We start from the raw sequence: 21,524 nt of genomic DNA, 5'->3' as shown, positions 1-21,524 counted from the left end.
AGAGAATTAAAAAAACTTAATGGGGTAAGTGGGAAAAAAATCTCTAGAAATGGGGTAAATGGACAAAACCCCTTATAATAATTTGAGGAGAGAAGTAGGCCCTATTTTTTTTTTTTTTTTTGTGATGGAAAGATTTTTATTCAAACAAAACTACATTACAAGGAAAAGACCCAAAAAGGGCCCAAAGAGAAAACACCAACAGACAAAAACAAACTAGCCCAAACAGCCCTACAAGCTTCAACCACAGTGCAGATCCAACAGGAGAGAGATGACGTAGTGACGACGCCGCCAACCCCAAAGGTAACACAGAAACGTCACCACATCGGCCGACGAAAACTTGGAGTCCAGCCAAAACAATCCCGTGCAAGCACAGCAGCATAGATTCCAGCAAAAAATCTCCATAACCCAAATCTCTGAACCATACAAAACATCCTCAGAAACAAACACAGAAACCAAAATAGAAGAAAAAAAAGAAGAAGAGAAGAGGAGAAGGAGAGCGATCCGCAGAGGGATCAAAGGGACAGACAGCCGAAGACCGTGCAGACCCTTGTTGCACTACCGTATTCAACGGGTTTACGCGCGGTAATGGGAAAACCCTGTTTAAACAGACAATCCAAGCGACGCCGACGACGGAGCTCCGATGGACTAAGGAGTGATCAATGAAGTGGAGTCCGATGGGTGAGGAGGATGTGCATCTTAACCATGAAGAATCAGAGATTTGAGGCAAAGAGTAGGAAAGAAGAAGTAAAGATAGAGATGATGGAAAGGACATGAGAAGGAAGAGGGATGGTGGGGAGGGTGAAGAAAATAGAAGAACAGAGGGATGGGTATGCTGAAAATGAAAGATTAGGAAGGGTTGGAAGAGGGGAGCTGGGAAGGAAAGGAAAGCAAAGGTAAAAGGGAAATCATACTTGCCACCACCGGGGCAGGGGAGAGCTACCACTAGAAGAGTAGGGGAAAGCCTTACGAAGAGGGAAATTATCTCCCCCGACTTTCAAGCCAAAGATCCAGATCGGAGTGATCTAGATCTGGCAAGAAAGGGGGGGGGGGGGAGGAGGGGAAAGCTGGAAAGCTGGGTTTGCTAGAGAGAAGAGAGAGTTTCTCTCACTAGAAAACGCGTTTTTTCCCTTTCTCCCCCTAGTTTTGTAAAAGAGAAGTAGCCCTATTTGATTGGAGGTAGGAGATGAGAGAGCATTGAATAGAGTTCTTGATCTCACTAAGGAAACAAATTTTTAGGGAACTTACAAGGAGGAAGAGAAGATTGAAAAACCTAATTTAACGAGAATTGTGCCGAGAAATTTTTCAGTGCTCCCGTCAAATCATGTCATCATCTGATATGGTTTGACTACCGAATGAGGAGTGGCCACGTGGATACTCATTAAGATCAAATAAATATTGGCTTTTCCAAAATACGTACCCCTCTCTACGGACTCTCTTTGATGCTGTCGTTTCTCCTATCAAACTCACCGGTAGAAGAATCACATGAAGAAAACCCAGATCTGAAATGAAAAAATATCAGAGCATATACTTCTTCTCAGTCACAGAATATGGACTTCAAATAGCAGCATGGTCTTATTGGATCAATCTTCTTGTTTTCTCCGCCTATTATTGTTGGAAACCACATGTCTGCAATGTATAGAGAAGAGGATTTATTGAAAAAAATGTATAGAGAAGAGGATGTTAATTAACTGTTCGTTTAGTGATGAAGGATTCAAGGCTCGATTCAAAATCAATTGAATGGAATTCAAATCTCTCAAAGTGAAAAGAAAAAATCAATCACATATATATGTCAGTGTCTTTGAGAATTAGGCTTTGTTCATGAAGTTCCACTTTTTATTTTCTAGAAAAATAGCACCCAAATAGTACATCAGCCATGCTGGGCTCTTCCCAGTTCTCAATATGATGAAGATTAACCCTTTTCGGACTGCCCAGATGTCCAAACAACCAAAAGTGAAGAAATAAAAACCCAAAAATCCTATATCCATAAATCAAGCAATCAAAATCTACAAGGCGAATTGGCCGAGATGGAAACTTCATTACATGAAATGAAAATTCAAAGAGGAAAACAAGTTCCAGATTTTATCAGAATTTGAAGTGATTCAAGGGATCAAAAGAAGCAACGGATGGAGGAGGTTTGCACTTCACTGGTTTCCATTAGAGAAATAGCATACTAGAGAGAAGAGATGACATCCCGTGGGAGAGAGGAGAGGGGATGAGGGTAGTTTGGATATTTTAATTCTTTAGTTGTATTGAGAGTGCACACGTGTTTACTCGGTCGTCAAACCATGTCAGATGATGACATGGTTTGACGGGAGCACTAAAAAATTTCTCTGACTAAAAGTGATAACTTTTGTTCTATTTATAGTAATTACTCCACAAACTAATGTACTAATTTACAGACAATGTAATAAGTATGTGGTAAATATTTATGCTTTTATAATTAATGAGAGGATTACTACAATGACTACACATTTTACCACAACCCACAACAATTGATGTAAAAGCAGTAACTTTTGTTCTATTTATAGTAATTACTCAACCTAAACTAATGAACTAGTTTATGAACAACTTAACAAGTGTAACAACAAATTTGTTGTCAAAGTGGTAAATCTTTATGTTTTTATCATTAGTGAAATGATTACTCAATGACTATATATTTTACCACAACCCACAACTATTGGTGTAAAAACGCTAACTTTTGTTCTATCTGTAATAATTACTTCAAAAACTATATCATTTACAAGATTATCAACCATTTTACAATTCTGACAACATTTGTGTTGCGAACATGGTAAAATTAAAATTAGACCAAAAGATATATAAGAACTCAGTATTGCAAGGAGGTTCTCCACTTGATAATCAAGGTTCTCCCACTAGTACAAAAATTGAATCAAGCGACAACTAAAAACTATCGTCTGATACGAAGCTGACTGTCGTATATCTCGCTGCCATCTGATGAAACATAATTTAGAGAACCGTCGTCTGAAGAACTCGGCATCCATGTCGACAGCATGTCGACAGCCTCTCGACAACATTAACTGGTGTGTGAACGGTACTCAGACAATGGGCAACTTAAGCATCCATTGTATGATTGCGATTAAAAAGTCATTTTTTTTATAACCGTTGTGTGACTTTTACTCACACAACTGTTTTGTTATAACATCCATGATCTATATTGATTTCAGATAACAGTTTTTATTTTGCGGCTGTTGTGAACATATGTGTACATATGATAGTTTTTTGTGCAGTTATTGTTGTCTTAATAGATTGATTCAATGCATTATATATGCTGGAAGTGGAATAAAAAATACTATTAACAGTAATATATAGAAGAAATTGCTATAATCCACATCAAGTACCAAAATGGATTGTGCAAAGGTAATCTTTTATCTACAAAAGGAGTAGATCTAATGGTACTCTCCTAGCAATATACATCCAGAAATTTATTTAGCGAGTCTAGCTTTACAAGCTCTGCCGCTCTCATGGCCTCATTGGAACAAAGCCTTGCTTTATTGCATGTATACACTTCCTGGCCCCCAACCTTGGCAATGCCATCTTTTCCTGCTAAGTCTATCATTTTAAAAATGTTGATCACAGCTCTTGAAGGCCACCATCCCACTACACCTGGTGGCTTCCCTTGGGGATCACGGAGGCGCCATAATTGTCCCTTGAGAGCTTCCTACACAGAAGCATGCATGATTAACACCAAAATAGGGGAGAAACAAACATAACATGTTAAAAGGAAATCTCAATTAAGATGCCAGTCTTGCATAATTGAACTAATAACATGACCAAGCATACTTGGGGTACTCATGTGCTTAGATGAGAAGATATTTTGATGTAATAGTAGACTATTTTAGTTGATTGACAAACCTCTGCCACTGTGAATCCATGACGTCGTAGACCCTCCAGATGCTGAGCTCTTTTCCTGCAACCATTATGTACTTTGGAACATCCTGTGCAATCTTTATGTATATAAAACAAGAATATAAGATCCAGATTGACTGTGGGAATGCTAAAATATATGTTATGGCTAGACTCATAAAATGTACTCATAGAAGGACGACATATGGTGATGGAGGTAAAAGGGATCAAAGTCATACCACAGAGCCACCGCCAATGAAAGCGAACGAACCAACGTGACAAAATTTATGAACAACAACAGCCCTTGCAACGTGAGCGTAATCCTACATATAAGACACAACTAGATATCAGATTCTGCATGTAGGATAGAACTCACAGAAGTACGTATACTTATATATATGCACATATCCTACTTCTATGAGAAACAGATTAAGGTGTACTTTCAGATATAGGAATTAAAGGAGTAGGGATTTCAAATGACACGATTGTGGATTCAAAGCAAGGGCTTACTTCCACCACAACATGGCCTGCCAGAAGGGTATTATATGCTGATTCCATATACTAACTTTCTTGTGCACGTATAACTATAAGTAACCGATGAGATATGGGACCAACAGGTTGCGTACATTTAACTTAAAACACAACTTCTCTTCATCATATTGCATACTTTGTTTGTTCATGCGATAACCAAATTCCACCTTGCCTTCCATAAATAATGGTAATTGAATACTTATCATGAAAATATGTATTGACATGAATCACCATCACCACCGTTATCTTACCACATGGCAGTAGCTAAATCCTCCTCAGAAAAAGGATATGATCAGTTTCATATGGATGCAAGAGGCAGCTGACATGCTTCTATGAATGCAAATAATGATATTAAGCTAAATTTAGATAAACAAAGGTTTCACAATCCACAAGTCTTTGCAAGATACTGAATACAACTGTAAACAAAGTAAATAAAGTATAGCATATATGATCCTACTCCATTTTAAGAGTGAAAAATAATATTCTATATACTTGCATAAACAAAGAAGCTTCTAAAGTAATGAGACTTCCAGATTAACAGATTATTAATTAAATCATACCTTGATAGTGTGTGTGCTGACAGAGGAGCAATCACAATTACATCAGCCCAATAGCAGAGATGAATGGGGAGCACATTGTCACCTCTAATGATATTGTGAATCTTAAACTCATCCTCATCAGCTTAATTACTTCCACACAACTAGCCAACCAGAAAAGGAAAGATGAAATCCATACTCACCAGCATAGAGTAATAGTCACACATCATTGCTGTTAGGCCAATCACAGAATCAGTGCCCTCGGGGAAGAGATAAGTAGGCCTGTAAATAATAAATTCATCAGTCCCCAAAAGCAAGAAAAATATTATCATCAAGAAAAACGTATTTAACATGGAAAGCATAGACAAGGAAACATCCGAAATGGTGGAATAATCAGAGTTGGTAAAAATTGTAATCAACAAACATAATGAGTGCAAACAATTTGTTCATCTCAGCAACTGCATACAAGCCAGAGAAAAAAAACATGAACACCTTTGCCGTCAGATTTCCTTGATACCCAAAGAATATACTAACACACACACACACACTAACTTCTATGCAAAGAAGAGTTAGATCACTTCTACCAACTCAAACTCAACTTGTCGATCTGCACCATTGAAAGAATCAAAGTAGGGATGCACCAGAACCCACAAGCTAGCATCAACCTGTTTTGTGAAGTGAGAAACCAATGTAACACTGTATGTTCAGTACTTTGGTCAATTCACTAACTGCTTATGATACAAAATATTCGACTCTACAATATAGTTCCCTTTAAACAGGCAGAAGATTTAACCTCTTTGGTAATAAGCTGGAGAGAGAGCAGAGAGGGGAAAACGCAACCAAACCAATCAAAATGCAAATTCAAGACGAATTGAAGAAAAACCAAACCCTAAAGATCGGATTTGGAAACTGAACAGATTGGCGAAATCGGAAATTGAGAGAGAGAGAGAGAGATGAAGTAAATAACCTGGTTCGAGACGTCGGAGACCACCTACTTTTCGAAGTAATATGCATGATGGATTTGGGTTATAGGTGTAGAAGATAGAGGGAGAGAGGAGAGAGGTCTAGGTTCTGGGGAGATGCTGTCGAGAGAGTGAGGATTTGGGAGAGGGAGGGTTTGGTTTTGGTTTTGGGGAGACATTTGTCGAGAGTGAGGAGCTTTGGGTCGAGAGAGAGAGGCGCTGTCGAATCCTGTGGGCTTTTTGTTATTTTCTTGCTTAAGTTTCAATCCCCTGTATCAATTTGAACAAGCCCAATCAAATTTTTTTTTTTTTTTTTTTTTTTTTTTTTGAGAAATATGAATTGCATTAATAAGCAATCTAGATAGTTACATCAGAAATAAAGACCCGCACAACATACATTTATTTATAAAGGACAAAATACTATTTACTCCCTATACTTATAGAGTCTCGATGTTTCAGTCCCTGACGTTTCAATTTCACCTAGATGATCCCTAAACTCTCTAATTTCATACAATAGGTCATTGCCGTCAAATTTCCGTCAAAAGCTCCGTTAATTTGCTGATGTGGCATCCCTTCCACATTAAAATGTCTATTTTACCCCCACTGAGAATTTTCTCTCTCTCTCTCTCTGTTCTTTTTACCTCTTCTCTGTCGTCTCCAACCTCCTCTCTCTACCCTTGCACCTCCTCAACTGCACTTATATATGGAGCTTGTTATGATGTTCATGCAATACTCATCTACCTAGAAGGCGAAACCAACAGGAAGAAAACAAGCAAACTAACACATTCATATTGACGTAGCATCAATCCCACAAGAACTTATTCATATTCAATTAAACCGGCTTGTCAAAAACCACAACCCCATCAACACCTCTAACCGCCTCCTCCTCCGCCGCCGCAATCAGTGGTGGTTCAACTTCTAAATTAAACCCTAACGCCGTCGCTACCACACCACCTCCCAACCTCTTAGCGTTCAGAGCCCTAACCGAGGCACAATCGGAGTCGTCGATGCCTCCGGCGACCGCTCATTCACGCTTCTCTAATTATTTTGGTTCAATCTCGACCCATAAAGCTCAAAATCTCACAATCAACCAAAATTATAACAATCGAAGGATAAAGTAGCATTATGCACTAACAGAGGAAGAGAGAGATGTGGCTAGATTGAGCTGGATTTAAGCTTGTCAATCGGAGGCGCAGGGGCGGGTTGGGTCGCCGTCGTCCACCAGTCGGCGACCTCCTTGGACGCTGACCCACTAGTCAAGGGCCGCTACTATATCCTCCTCTCCGAGTCCACCTATTCTCTGCTGCCCCTCTCCACCGATCTCATCTTCGGCCTCACCGCCGCACTCTTCTATATCCACTCCTTCATCTCTCGGGAAGCTGCCTCCGTCCATACCTCTGATCTACAGGCCAAGTGCGAAGAACGGATTTGTTTCCGGTTGCCGTTTGATCTGAGCTCATGGCCGACCTCGACCCAACAGCTTCCGGTTCTCGCCGCTCCCGCCGTCGATACCCTTCTCGATTCAGACCCTGAAAACCGCGGATATATGGGCGGATCTGAGGAGGTGAAAATTGTGGAGGAGGGGTTGTTGGGGGAGATTCTAGATGGTCTGCCCAAGAAGCGGGTCGGGTCGGGTCGGTTTGCGAAGGGTGCGAAGAAGCAAAATTCTTGCCGTGTTTTCAGTGCAATGGGAGTTCGAAGATGGTGTTGGTAGTGGAAGGAGGAGGTGGTGGTGGGGTAGAAGCTCCGGCCGGGGGGGGGAGGACATTGGGGTGTGGGATAAGGAGAGGAGGGGAAGATGAGGATGAAGACGACAGAGACAGGAAGAAGAAGAGGTAAAAATAAAAGAGCAAAAAAAACATATAAAAAATAAATAAATAAATAAAAAAGAGAATGTGAGGGCATAATAGTCATTTTAGCCTTTAAAAAAATGCCACGTCAGTCAGATAACAGAGTTTTTGACGAAAAATTGACGGCAGGGACCTATTGTGTAAAATTAGAGAGTTTAGGGATCATCTAGGTGAAATTGAAAAGTCAGAGACTGAAACGTCGAGACCCTATAAGTATAGGGAATAAACAGTTTTGTCCTTTTATAAAAATGTCGTCTGAATACAGTCATTTTAAATTTGGGGTTTGTCTCCTATTAATTTGGTTTCCCTCTTGGGGGAGTTGGAGAAAAATACTAGTGGGAAATCTCCCTCCTTTCTGTCAAACATATTAATCATACTACAGTTTTATTGTATCTCATTGTATGATTAATACCTGTTGGGCAAAATTTTGGACTTTGACGCTCAATTTTTTTTTGGGTCATACAACGGTTATGTCCTGAAACGTCATCTGAACTGATTCATAATTTCATATCAGACGATGGGTTTTACAAAAACGACGTCCAAAAAAAAATCAATCATACGGCAGAAAACTATGATGTGTCGTCTGATTCAATTTTGTACTAGTGTCCATTTGATAAAAGTTGTCCAAATATGATATTTACATCTTTGACCACTCAATTACAATAACCACAATAAGTGTTGTCATAAGCCATAATTGTAGTTCAACTAGGTGTAATTTATTATTTTGACAATATTTATTACATGATTTTGAACAATGTTACATATCAAGAAAAAGTGTGTTGTTAATATGGTAAATTTTATTTTAAAAAATGACACATAACGATATTTAATTGGGTAACTTGTTGACCAGTTCAAAAGGTTTCCACTATATTAATTTACTAAAAGTAAAAAAAATAAAATAAGGGTATGACATACATCAAGGTACTCTAGACGACCTCTGTTGTGCGAATGCAGATGTGGCTAGACTTATTAGGAAGTCAAAGGAAGGTGGACTCAATGCAATTGAGACTAATGTCTTCTGGAATGCACATGAACCAGTTTGTCGTGAATACGATTTTACTGGTAATGTTGACCTGGTTAGGTTTATCAAAACGATTCAAGATGAAGGACTGTATGATGTTCTTCGGATTGGTCCATATGTTTGTGTTGAATGGAATTATGGGTTAGTATATTTTTCTTCTGATATTTTACAAATTAACTTACTATGAACACTATATGACTAACTTCATATCTAATGATGGAACAGAGGACTTCTTGTTTGGCTCCATAACCTGCCAAACTCTTAGATTCGAACAGCAAACGATGTTTTCATGGTAATTGAAATCACTTTCACTTTACCCAATTTAATTTAAAGTCTTAAACCTTTGTACTTAATTAACATTATTTTTTGTTTTTGGCAGAATGAGATGAAGAATTTCACTACATTGATGGTGGATATGATGAAAAAAGAGAAACTATTTGCATCTCAAGAAGGCCCTATCATTATTGCTCAGGTACATATGCTTACATATATATATCATTGTACTGGCTCATGGTTCATATTGATCTATCTTCTGTTCTACACAAATAGATTGTGATGTATTGAAAATTTTCTTAGATTGAAAATGAATGGGAATGTGGAATCATACTATGGAGATGCTGGAAAAGCATACATTAATTGGTCTGCAAATTTTGCTGAATCACTAAACATCGGAGTTCCATGGATTATGTGTCAACAAAAAGATGCTCCCGCATCAATGGTATGCGCATTTTTTTCTTTTTCGTTATGCATACTTATTTAACATATTAGTTTTTTACTATTGTTTAATTAATTGCATTATTTTTTATTAGATAAACAGATGTAATGGCTGGTATTGTGACACATTCAAGCCAAGTAACCCCAACAGTCCTAAGATGTGGACTGAAAATTGGACTGGCTAGTAAGTTTACACGTGAATATTTATTGCCAAATTTAAGTATGTGGCGTTCGATTGTTATTTTCCTAAATAATTGGCATGCATAATAGGTTCAAGAGCTGGGGTGGTTTAGACCCACTCAGGACTGCTGAGGACGTTGCCTTTGCAGTAGCAAGGTTTTTCCAATTTGGAGGCACATTCCAAAACTATTACATGGTAATTAGTACATTAGTTTAAATTTTTACACGGATAATATATATTGATAAACATCTATGCATATGTTTTGAGTATCATAGTGGAACAAACTTTGGTAGAACAACGGAACAAGAGCTTCATACATTACCACCTCGTATGATTATGATGCCCCTCTTGATGCATGAGTATGGCCATTTGAATCAACCAAAATGGGGGCATTTGAAATAGCTTCATGAGGTTTTGAAATCTATGGAATATACTCTCACCTAGATCTGTAAATGGACCGGATTTGGATCGGATCGACCTAAATCTAAATCCGTTTACTTAAAATTTTTTTGATCCAAACCCGCTCCGTTAACCCGGCAGATCATTGATAGCTTGATCCAAATCCGTATCCGCTAGATTAACGGATACCCGATCCGCTAATCTGACCCATTTATAATTTCAAATATTTTAAAATTTTAAATAGTAATATTAAATTGGACAAAATACTGTTTACTCCTTATATTTATAGGGGGTCGACGTTTCAGTCCATGACATTTCAATTTCACCTTAAAAGTCCCTAAACTCTCCAATTTCACCCCATTGGTCCTTGCCGTCACTTCTCTGTCAAATTCTCCGTTAAATTGCTGACGTGGCACCATTTTCACACTAAAATGTCTATTTTACCCTCACTAACTCTTTTTTTATTTTATTTTTTTTCCTCTTTTTCTTTTCTTTTTACCCATTCTTCTTCCAGCTCTCTCTCCTCCTCTGTTTATCTCCCTCTTCTTCTTCCAAAAGCAAACCCAAATCTCTCTCCAAAAACAAACCCAGTAAGTGAACTAACAATCATCTCAAATCTGCAATCAAAAATCCAACACCACACAAGAACAACAAAGCCAGACTCAACAAAATCACACGGCCCAACCAGATTCTATTAAGTAAATTTAAAACAATCATAGATCAAACATTCATAGCAAACATTTAGTGCTTATAGCTAGATAACAGCTGGCACAGTTCGAAGATTGAAGTTGCAAGCATAAATCACATTTTAAAATCAGTTTAGCAATTCTATTGAGTATAACAGATGCCTCAGATCACAAATTGCCAAAGCAAAACCAGTCCGGCACTATATATAACAAAGCTTTAACGAATTCAAATTCAAGAAACTGACCGGAGAACCCGTTTCACAAAGCTCTCGAAACTCCAATAGAAGAGTATCATCACCATCGAAATCCACACATCTTTGCCATCACCACTCAATTCAACACTCAGCATAAACCCCAGCATCATTGGAAACCCTCTCCAGATCAACACCATAATCCCGGCCGGTGATGTAGTTCTTCACATACCCTACACATTCCTCTGGGATTGTCATCCATGGATTCACATTGTTAGCCTCCACCGAAAACCTCCAGCTGGTACAGTATAGCTTAAGCTCTTCCTCAAGCTCCTTGAAATGGGGCTCGGCATGCTTATGATCAACGACCACGGTAGGAGGTGGGAGTCGAAGAAGACCGGGAAGAAAGCTAGGGTTTGTAGCAGAAATAGAAGGAGAAATTTCTAGAATATCATGGTTGATTATTGTGAAATTAGGGGAAATTGAATTTCTGGGTTTTGGATATGAAGTGAATCTGAGTAGAACCCCCCAAAAAAGGTCTGGAGATGGAGAACGAACCCGTTCAAGTCCAAATCGTCTCAATCGAAGAAGCTGAACCAGATTCTCGCCGACGCCTCACTCACAACCCGGATTTCGGCTCCTTTCTGTTGAAGTTGGCCCGGGACACCATCGCCTCCGGCGAAGGCCTGAACAACGCGTTGGACTACGCCGTCCGGGGGACCAAGTCGTTCGAGCAGTGCGCCGTCGATGGTGAGATGGTGTCAGGAGATTTGTGCATCTGGATTGTGGGATTTAGTTAAGAAAGTGGGTCGGGTATTGCGATGTGGATGTTGTTGGTTTTGGTGTTGAGCTTGAAGAGGTCGAATTAGAGAGAGAAGAGATCATAGAGGAGGAAGAGAAGGCAGAAGAGCAGGGGCGAGCTGGAAGAAGAATGGGTAAAAAGAAAAAAAAAATAAAAAGAAAAGAAAAGAGAGGAAAAATAAAAATAAAAATAAAGAGTTAGTGAGGGTAAAATAGACATTTTAGTGTGAAAATGGTGCCACGTCAGCAATTTAACAAAGAATTTGACAGAGAAGTGACGGCAAGGACCAATGGGGTGAAATTGGAGAGTTTAGGGACTTTTCAGGTGAAATTGAAACGTCAGGGACTAAAACGTCGACCCCCTATAAGTATATGGAGTAAACAGTATTTTGTCCACAAATTTATATCATGATACCTCATAAGATATTAATAAAATATTAAAACAACATGAAAAGTATCACCAAAAGTAGAATTACATTATCAAAATTCTTAATGCTTATTGGAATCTTGGGTGATAGACTGTCTCTTAGATTCCTGCAAAAAATTTGTATTAGAAATTCTTCATATTTTATATTTTTTAAAAATAATATTATATTAATAAAAAATAATATTTTATTATTACATAAACGGGCTGGATCATTAACGGATCGGATTGACCTAAATCCGTATTTTATCCGTTAAATAAACGGGTTAACGGATTCGGATCATTAACGGATCAAAATTTTCGATCCAAACCCGTCAAATAGCCACGGATCTGGAGCGGGTCCGGATCAAAATCCGGTCCATTTACAGGTCTACTCTCACCTATGGCAATATTACCACCACAGAAATCTGTCTCGGTAAGTAGATAAACCATTTTCACACAACTATGAAAATTCTAAATCGATACAATTTAACTAATGTTGTTTATGTTTTCTTCAGACCACTGTGTTTGCGACAAGTGAGTCAAGTAGCTGCATTTTTGGCAATGCAAATAACAGTTCAGATACTACAATCACTTTCCAAGGAAACACATACACCATTCCTGCTTGGTCTGTTAGTATTCTTCCTGATTGCAAAAAAGAAGCATACATGCAACACTGCTAAAGTATAACTAATTTCTTTTTGTTTTTTCAAATTATTACTTCATCATCTTCTTTTTTTTTTTTTTTTTGTGTGTATGCATTTTTTAACGCTTTTGTTGAACTGTTTGCAGGTAAACACCCAAACTACAGTGAAAGTAAAAAGTGTTAACAAGGCTGTGGATGAACCTGAATCCCTTCATTGGTCATGGAGGCCCGAGAAGACGGATGACACCCAGCTTCTTGGAAAAGGTGAAGTTGTGGAAAATCATCTTATGGAACAAAAAATGCTGCAAATGATGCTAGTGATCGATTATCTTTAATTGGTATATGACAAGGTAATCTAATGACTAAAGTATATATGATCAAGAACTTCCAGAGTTCCAGTCTACTAGGTTTACTTAACTGAGAGTTTCTTTTTCAGTGTTCCACTCAGTAAGGATGATCCAATTTTGAGTGGGAACATGACACTGATGATAAATGAAACTGGTTACATTCTTCATGCTTATGTTAATGGAGAACATGTTGGTAAGACACCAGAATTTTGTCTATTAATGCATGTATTTGAAATTTACTCAGTCCTGTTACTAATCTTTTCTAATGAACTTATATATATAGGTTCTCAATGGGCTGCTTATAACGTACGTGTTCAACTACGTTTTCGAGAAACCTATCAGGTTAATTGGTTCCCGGAGTGAACACAATTTCATTGCTCAGTGCTACTGTTGGATTTCCGGTTCGTACCAATTAATATCTGTATTTTCAGAAAACATTGTGATTGATTGACTATAATATTTACCAAAACTTTACTAATGCATTTTGTTTAATTGTGATTAGAATTATGGAGGTGGATTTGAGGACATCAAAACTGGAGTACCTGGTCCTGTTCAATTGGTTGGATAAAGTGGAGATGAAACTGTGATCAAGGATTGTCAGAACACAAATCGTCATACAAGGTTGGACTCCATGGCTTGAAAGACGAGCACTTTAGCTCTGCTTCTCGTTTTGCAACTAAATGGTCAGTTGAAGGATTACCTGTAAACAGGATGATGACATGGTATAAGGTACAGAACCCTAAACTCCGATGTGTATAATTTTTCATAGGTATGGTTTTGCAAACCCTAAACCTAAAAGCAACCAAGTGATAAACTATTTTTGTTTGCATCTTTCAGCAGGCAACTTTCAAAGCTCCCCTAGGAACTGAACCAGTCGCGGTGGACTTTCACGGGGTTGGGTAAGGGCCATGCTTGGGTGAACGGGCATAGCGGCCATAGCATTGGGCGATATTGGCCAAGCTACTTGGCTCCAGAGGATGGTTTTAGTGTTGAAGCTTGTGACTACCGTGGTGCGTACGACAATAACAAAGATGGTAACAACATTTTTCTCAACCTAGATAATTTATTCAATTGAAATATTTTATCATCAATTTTACTGACTCTTAATTAAATTGAAATATTGACGGTATCATGTTCCGCGATCCTTTTTGCAAGATGATGACAACACATTGATCTTGTTCGAGGAATTTGGAGGCAACCCATCTTATGTGAATTTTCAAACGATCAGAGTTGGAACTATTTGTGCAAATGCATATGAGAATCATACGTTGGAATTGGCATGCCAAGGTCGCCCCATTTCAGCAATCAAATTTGCTAGCTTTGGAGAACCTGAAGGGACTTGTGTATCATTTAGGAAAGGCCCAAGTGATGGCACAACTGCTTTGTCCATCCTTGAAAAGGTAGTAATTTTCCCTCATATTCTTCATTATTTTATCTTTTTATCATGTAGCTAATAGATCTTTATGATTGTAGGAATGTGTTGGAAAAGAGTCGTGCTCAATTGACGTATCAGAAAGCATGTTTGGCTCTGCAAATTGTGGTGATAATGTAAAGAAGCTGGCCGTGGAGGCAGTTTGTTAGAGCAAGTTAGGATTTTTGTTAGTGTTTTTATGAGATTTAAGCTACAAATAATGTTGATTAGTGTTAATGGCCATTTTGTAGTATATGATTAGGGTCAATCGATTTTCAAATATGGAATTAGACATAACTTTTCTTCAATTTCCTAAATCAAATTTAAAATTTAGTGATGCGTAGTAATTATTTATCTATGTAAATTATACGCATTCATATTGCTCAAAATCGCGTACTACCCTTTCAAAAAAAAAAAAAATCGCGTACTACCATATAGGCATGTAGCTACAATTCATACAAAGTTTGATTGATAGATGTACAATGTAATGAGAAACAATTAATCAATCTTTTAAAACATGTAAATCAAATGATAAGCAGCCTACCTAACTCATTCACAAAGAAGTGAAGAACAAAGAACGTGCATGTAAATCTGATCATGATATAGTTTCACATCTTGGTATATGTCTTTCTTATCATTTTTTTTTCCGCCATTTTTTTTATTGTTTTTATTTTTTGGAATAGACTCAAATTATATCTCTCGATTCAAAAGCTTCTATTGATTTTGATATTTTAGGAACATAATGGGGACTTGGGGAGCATAGTTGGAATAAAACATAGGAGCATAGTGAAGATGCTCTTAGTTGTGACTTGTATGGAAAATGAAAACTCGGACTCACAGTGACTTGTGTAATCGGTTTGATAAAAAAAAATAATTATGAACAATCATATTTTACTCTTAAAGATCCGATCCGCCCTATGGTTTTTGGCTTCTAGATCCGGGCAGTTGCGGCAAAGTTGGCGGCTGTGTTGCGGCAGCGTTATACTTTTGGATAGTGTCTCTAATCAACTCAAACTAAGATACATATCTTTAAAACTTTTATCATCATCAAATTTCTAGCTCCATCCAAATCCAAATAAATTTGGATATATCATCAAATTAGTGGATAAGCCTTCAAATTGATTAGGATTATTCTTTTTTCCTTCTCAGAAGTGCCGTATATATACACATCAGTTAATCATTGTTGCTCTCGTAATTTCTGCTCTTGATTTGCTAGCTACAATGCCTCCCTCCAAAAAATTTACGCTTGCCCTTTTGTTTTGTTTTTCCGTGATTCTTCTCATCTCCTACGCAAGTGCCGTTAAAGTTTCTCATGATGGAAGATCCATCACCATCGATGGCAAACCAAGAATTCTGCTGTCCGGTTCCATTCACTATCCTCGAAGCACACCAGAGGTAATAAGAGCTTGAACTTTTAATTTCATATAATCTCATTCAATGTTTTTAAAACTAACCCGAACCCTATGTATGCAGATGTGGCCTGACTTGATTAAGAAGTCAAAGGAGGGTGGATTAGACGCAATTGAGACCTATGTGTTCTGGAATGCTCATGAACCAGTGCGTCGCCAATATGATTTTACTGGCAACCTAGACCTCATTAAGTTCATCAAAACCGTTCAAGATGCTGGACTATACGTCGTTCTTCGAATCGGTCCGTATGTTTGTGCTGAATGGAACTATGGAGGACTTCCTGTTTGGCTGCACAATTTGCCCGGCTGCAAAATTCGAACTGCAAATGATGTCTTCATGGTAATTGCAATGACTAAGTTCAGTTTATGAAGAAACCCTATCTACTTGGAACTTCTAAAATCTAAACTCTACACCATTTTTATTTTTTATTTTTTTTGCAGAATGAGATGAAAAATTTCACTACTATGATTGTTGATATGGCCAAAAAAGAGAAGCTTTTTGCATCTCAAGGAGGCCCAATTATTATGGCTCAGGTACAGATATGTTGTCATGGTTTCATTCATTCATATTTTCTAGCTACAAAAATATAACATATGTTTATGGAAATTTTGTTTCAATTAATTATGGTAGATTGAAAATGAATATGGAGATGTGGAATGGTGGTATGGAGATGCTGGTAAAGCATATCGTGACTGGTGTGCAAATTTTGCTGAATCTCTTGATGTTGGTGTTCCATGGATTATGTGTCAACAAAACGATGCCCCAGATCCAATGGTACACACTTTTCTCTCTGTTTTTTTTTTTTTTTTTGAAACGGTTCTCTCTGTTTTTCTTTCTCTTCTTAAATTGGGTATAACTATTTATGTTATTTTAAAATACACACTATTATCTAGTTACAATTTTTTTTATTTTAGATCAACACTTGCAATGGCTTCTACTGCGACCAATTTACACCCAGACCCAATTATCCTAAAATGTGGACTGAAAATTGGACAGGATGGTAATTTACTTCATCTTAGTTTTGAATTTGTTTCCTCACATTTATACAATAAATTAATGCATATGTATTATAATAATCAGGTTTAAGAGCTGGGGCGGCTCAGATCCATTCAGGACCGCTGAGGATCTTGCTTTCGCAGTTGCAAAATTTTTCCAATTTGGAGGCACATTTCAGAACTATTACATGGTAACTAGATTAAACTAATTTGTACTTTAGTATAATTGTATATAATTTTGATACTAACATGTAAGTACATGATCGAATATGTTCTTATTTTCTAGTATCATGGTGGTACAAACTTCGGTCGAACAGCTGCTGGATACATCACCACTTCTTATGATTACAATGCTCCTCTCGATGAATATGGTACTTTGAATCAACCAAAATGGGGGCATTTGAAGCAACTTCATGAGACTTTGAAATCCATGGAGTACACTCTTACCCATGGAAATATTACCACCGCAGATTTGGGTAACTATGTTTCGGTAAGTCGAAAACTACCAACTTGATATTTTACACAATTTAACGTTATTTGACACTACTAATTGACGTTGGTTGCATTACTTTTATGTGTTTTAGACCACTGTGTATGCAACAGAAGAGTCGTCGAGTTGCTTTCTGGGCAATTCAAATTACAAACTTGATGCAAACATCACTTTCCGAGGAACCCAATACACTGTTCCGGCGTGGTCTGTTAGTATTCTTCCTGATTGCAAAATTGAAGTATATAATACTGCTAAGGTACATGCAAACTGCGTTTTCATAAGAATGAATATATATCAGTTTATATAGTTTTCTCACTTTTTGTTAATTTTATTTGCCAGGTTAATACCCAAACAACAGTAAAAGTAAAAAGGCCTAACAAGGCTGAAGATGAACCTGAGTCTCTTCAGTGGACATGGAGGCCTGAGAACATAGATGAGACTAAGATTCTTGGAAAAGGTGAAGTTGTGGTAAATCACCTTATGGAGCAAAAAGAGGCTGCAAATGATGATAGTGATTACCTTTGGTACATGACAAGGTAAATTAAAGCTTCTAAACTAACTTTATTTCCACCTATATGTGTGTGTCTATATATATATATCAATTATCTTGATTAATTCGATTGTATTGTCTTGGGTTTTGAGTAGTCTTGATCTCAAGAAAGATGATCCAAGTTGGAGTAAGAACATTACACTAAGGATCAATGGAACTGGTTGCATTCTTCATGCTTATGTGAATGGAGAGCATATTGGTAAGACAATTGTTATTACATTACTTACTATATATTTCATTTATTTTGGCATTTTTTTTCTCTCTAAACTCTTTTGTATGAAATAGGTTCTGACAATGCTGCTCGTAATTTTGAGAGAAATGTTACACTAAATTATGGAAGAAACATTATTTCTTTGTTGAGTGTCACAACTGGATTTTCGGTACGGAGTACTTGCCCATATCATTCTTTTGAAAAGTTTATAATCTGATTATGCTTATTAATTGCTTGTATAAGGGTTTTAATCAAACTTTGATTAATCATGTCCAGAACTACGGAGGTGGATATGATTTGCAACCTGCTGGAATACTTGGTCCTATTGTTTTGATTGGACAGAATGGTGACGAAACTGTGATCAAGGATTTGTCAGCACACAAATGGTCATACAAGGTTGGATTACATGGCTTGACAAACAAGCTATTTAGCTCCGAGAAAGCAACGAAATGGTCGTCTGAAAATTTACCAGTAAACACGATGATGACATGGTACAAGGTATATCTAAACCTATGTCCTATCCAGGTTAAATTAATTGGATCTGGTTTGTTTATGAGTTATGAGAAAGATTATTGAAAACAACTTGTGTGGTTGCTTGTGCTTTTCAGACAACTTTCAAAGCTCCTTTAGGAACTGACCCCGTTGTGGTGGATTTACAAGGGTTGGGGAAGGGTGATGCTTGGGTGAATGGTCATAGTATTGGTCGATATTGGCCAAGTTATTTGGCTAAGACCGACGGTTGTAGTGATGCTTGCGACTATCGTGGTAAATATGAGAGTAAAAAATGTACTTCCAAATGTGGCGAACCTACTCAAAGATGGTAATAACAGTTATTGTAATTTTGGTAATTTTGGTATGTTTACTTCGATTGATACTTGAGTTTACGAACTTTTATATGATTCTTCTCTTAATGGTGTTGAAGGTATCATGTTCCGCGATCTTTCATGCGAGACGATGATGAGAACACGTTGATCTTGTTCGAAGAATTTGGTGGCAATCCATCTCTTGTAAATTTCCAAACCATCACAGTCGGAAGTGTTTGTGCGAATTCATATGAGAAGAATACCTTGGAATTGGCATGCCAAGGTCGCCCCATTTCAGCAATCAAATTTGCTAGCTTTGGCAACCCTCAAGGTACTTGTGGATCATTCAAGAAAGGCACCTGTGATGGCGCAAATGCACTGTCCATCATTGAAAAGGTACACTTAAAACTATTCTTTTGTTGTAGATTTTAGTTTCGTCTATCTTGTAGTTACATGACTAAGTTATTTTTGATTTTATAGGAATGCATCGGTAAAGAAAAATGCTCGATCAACATCTCCAAAGACAAATTTGACACAACAAATTGTGGAGATAATGTGAAAAGGCTTGCAGTGGAGGCCGTTTGTTAAATTTCTCTTTTTCGGAGAATAGGAAGCTAAGTTAGAGTTTTTTTTTTTTTTTTTCTTTTTCTTTTTTAGGATGAGATCAGTTTATAGCTAGCTACATTTGCAAAATGTAAAGTACTCTAGCTAGGAGTAGATAAGGGCTTTTGGCATTTTGGATTGACTGTTTAAAGCCATTATTTGGCAATAAAAGTGGAACATCTTGTTTCAATATGCTATCCTTGTTATAATCAATCTACTCATCTTGCCTCTTTCTTTTTTATGAGAGAATTATCCTACTATTGAAACTATGATATAAATACTATTGAAACTATGATATAAATTCTGTCAAACTTAAACCCAGCAGCGGAGCCAGAAAATGATCTCAACTGGGGTAGTCAAAAGTTAAAAAAAAAAAATTAAAAATTTAAACTTAAACTTAAAATATATCAAAATTGTAATAAAAATAATAATTAGAATAAGGTTAGGGAAAGATCAATATTTATTTTTGCACTAAAAAGATTATTATATTTTAATAATCAAACTTATAGTTTTTAGATTTTAGACCATTTTTCATAATGAAAATATAAATTATCTTTGAACTTTGAAACTATATGAAAGAATACTATTAATGTTTTTTTTTCTGAGAAGAAATAATAGTATTAATGTTAGAAAAAGAAAGAAATAAAAAAAATATTAGCACATTGCTAAGAAGAAATAATAGTATTAATGTTATAAAAAAAAAATAGCAGATTGCTGCTATCAACAATCAAACCAGAGACCAGCCTAACATAGGTATCAGCTTCTACCACTACAACAAGATAACATTCAAAGATATTATGAAACCAGATCTATATATATCTCAAAATCTCACTGGGGCACGGTGGGTCCCGTGCCCTAACGTGGCTCTGCTCCTGTTTAAACCCTAACGGTGTGAGTGCTTTAGCAAACCTTGGTCATGACTTTGATAAAACTAGGTTTTAAGTTCGATATAATCCTTCCTGGGGTCTCCTAACTGTGATCAATTTGCTAGATCTTAGTTGTAGTAGTGGTCACTTTTTTATAACAAGAAAATAAAACGATATTAATTTTACTATTTTAGTCATGTATTTGCATTTAAACAAGGAAAATTTTTAAGAACAGTACATTAAGTATAGGCCGTTCCGAAGTTCGGTGTATTTGGTTTCAAAGAATTAACTTTGGTACATGATTACATGAAGTTCCAATCCCGACCCACTTTTAGTACATGACGTCAATAACACCGTTAAACCTATGCAATTATTCAATTTTCAAAGGATAATTTTGGGTTTTTACCTCTCTCTCTCTCTCTCTCTCTCTCATACGGACACCCAATTCTGGGTATCTTTTTTTTTTCCTTCTTCTTCTTCCTCTCTCCCTCCCCGATTTGATTTGGATACCCAGATTATCTGATTTTTTCCTCCTCCTTATTCTTCTTCCTTCTTCCTTCTCCCTTCTCCTCCTCCTCCTCCTTCTTCTTCCTTTCTTCCTCCCTCCCTCCCTCCCTCCCTCTCCAATATCAAGTTTTATTTGGACACCCAAATCTAATTTTCTTCTCCTTCTTCTTCCTTCTTCCTTCTTCTCTTTCTTCTTCTTCTTCTTCATTCTTCGATCTTCCTCCTTCTCCTTCTTCTTCCTTTTTCTTTTTCTTCTTCGTTCTTCTTCCTCCCCGATTTGATTTGGACACCCAAATCCAATGACTAAAATATCGATGATCGAGGAAATATTGACCATTCAAAAAATGGAAATTTCGAGAAAGTATCGATATCGATAAAAATTCGATAGAAACTATGAAAACTTAGAGAAAAACATAAAAATTATAAATGAAACTTTAGAATATGTCTATTTGATCAATTATCTACTCTTTTAAAAAAAAAAAATATTAAACAAATATTATTACATAATAAATTAATGTAATTTATAGGGAATTAGTACACAACTAT

At 37.0% G+C, this 21,524-nt stretch overlaps 2 protein-coding genes and 1 pseudogene across 16 annotated transcripts; 2 read left to right on the top strand and 1 right to left on the bottom strand.

Annotated features, from left to right (window-relative positions):
• Positions 1–3,296: 3,296 nt before the first annotated feature.
• LOC133714369 (uncharacterized) lies at positions 3,297–7,689 on the bottom strand. Of its 15 annotated transcripts, none has more exons than XM_062140471.1 (8): positions 7,029–7,689; positions 5,899–6,163; positions 5,516–5,596; positions 5,135–5,213; positions 4,956–5,056; positions 4,104–4,187; positions 3,874–3,928; positions 3,297–3,679 (listed from the first exon to the last, which is right to left on the bottom strand). In XM_062140471.1, the coding sequence occupies exons 2-8, from the start codon at positions 5,943–5,945 to the stop codon at positions 3,422–3,424; spliced, it is 705 nt and encodes a 234-aa protein (XP_061996455.1). In that variant the 5' UTR covers positions 5,946–6,163; positions 7,029–7,689; the 3' UTR covers positions 3,297–3,421. The 15 variants fall into 15 exon arrangements, 8 of the variants coding, with proteins under 8 accessions (XP_061996455.1, XP_061996462.1, XP_061996469.1 ...); XM_062140478.1 differs by having other exon boundaries at positions 5,531–5,596; XM_062140500.1 differs by having other exon boundaries at positions 3,537–3,675.
• Positions 7,690–7,691: 2 nt separating this feature from the next.
• LOC133737082 (beta-galactosidase 15-like) lies at positions 7,692–14,713 on the top strand (annotated as a pseudogene).
• Positions 14,714–16,016: 1,303 nt separating this feature from the next.
• On the top strand, positions 16,017–19,590 carry LOC133727138 (beta-galactosidase 15-like). The gene is made up of 14 exons (XM_062154763.1): positions 16,017–16,292; positions 16,394–16,486; positions 16,584–16,727; positions 16,868–16,953; positions 17,034–17,139; positions 17,235–17,438; positions 17,533–17,694; positions 17,778–17,974; positions 18,084–18,187; positions 18,274–18,368; positions 18,476–18,697; positions 18,808–19,019; positions 19,122–19,398; positions 19,483–19,590. Exons 1-14 carry the CDS (start codon positions 16,017–16,019, stop codon positions 19,588–19,590), a joined length of 2,286 nt encoding a protein of 761 aa, XP_062010747.1.
• The last annotated feature ends 1,934 nt before the right edge of the window (positions 19,591–21,524 follow it).

This window comes from Rosa rugosa, chromosome 1 (assembly GCF_958449725.1).
Source record: "Rosa rugosa chromosome 1, drRosRugo1.1, whole genome shotgun sequence".
Lineage (NCBI taxonomy): Eukaryota > Viridiplantae > Streptophyta > Magnoliopsida > Rosales > Rosaceae > Rosa > Rosa rugosa.
The sequence above is the reverse complement of the archived record's forward strand: the minus strand, read 5'-3'. Positions and strand labels throughout refer to the sequence as shown.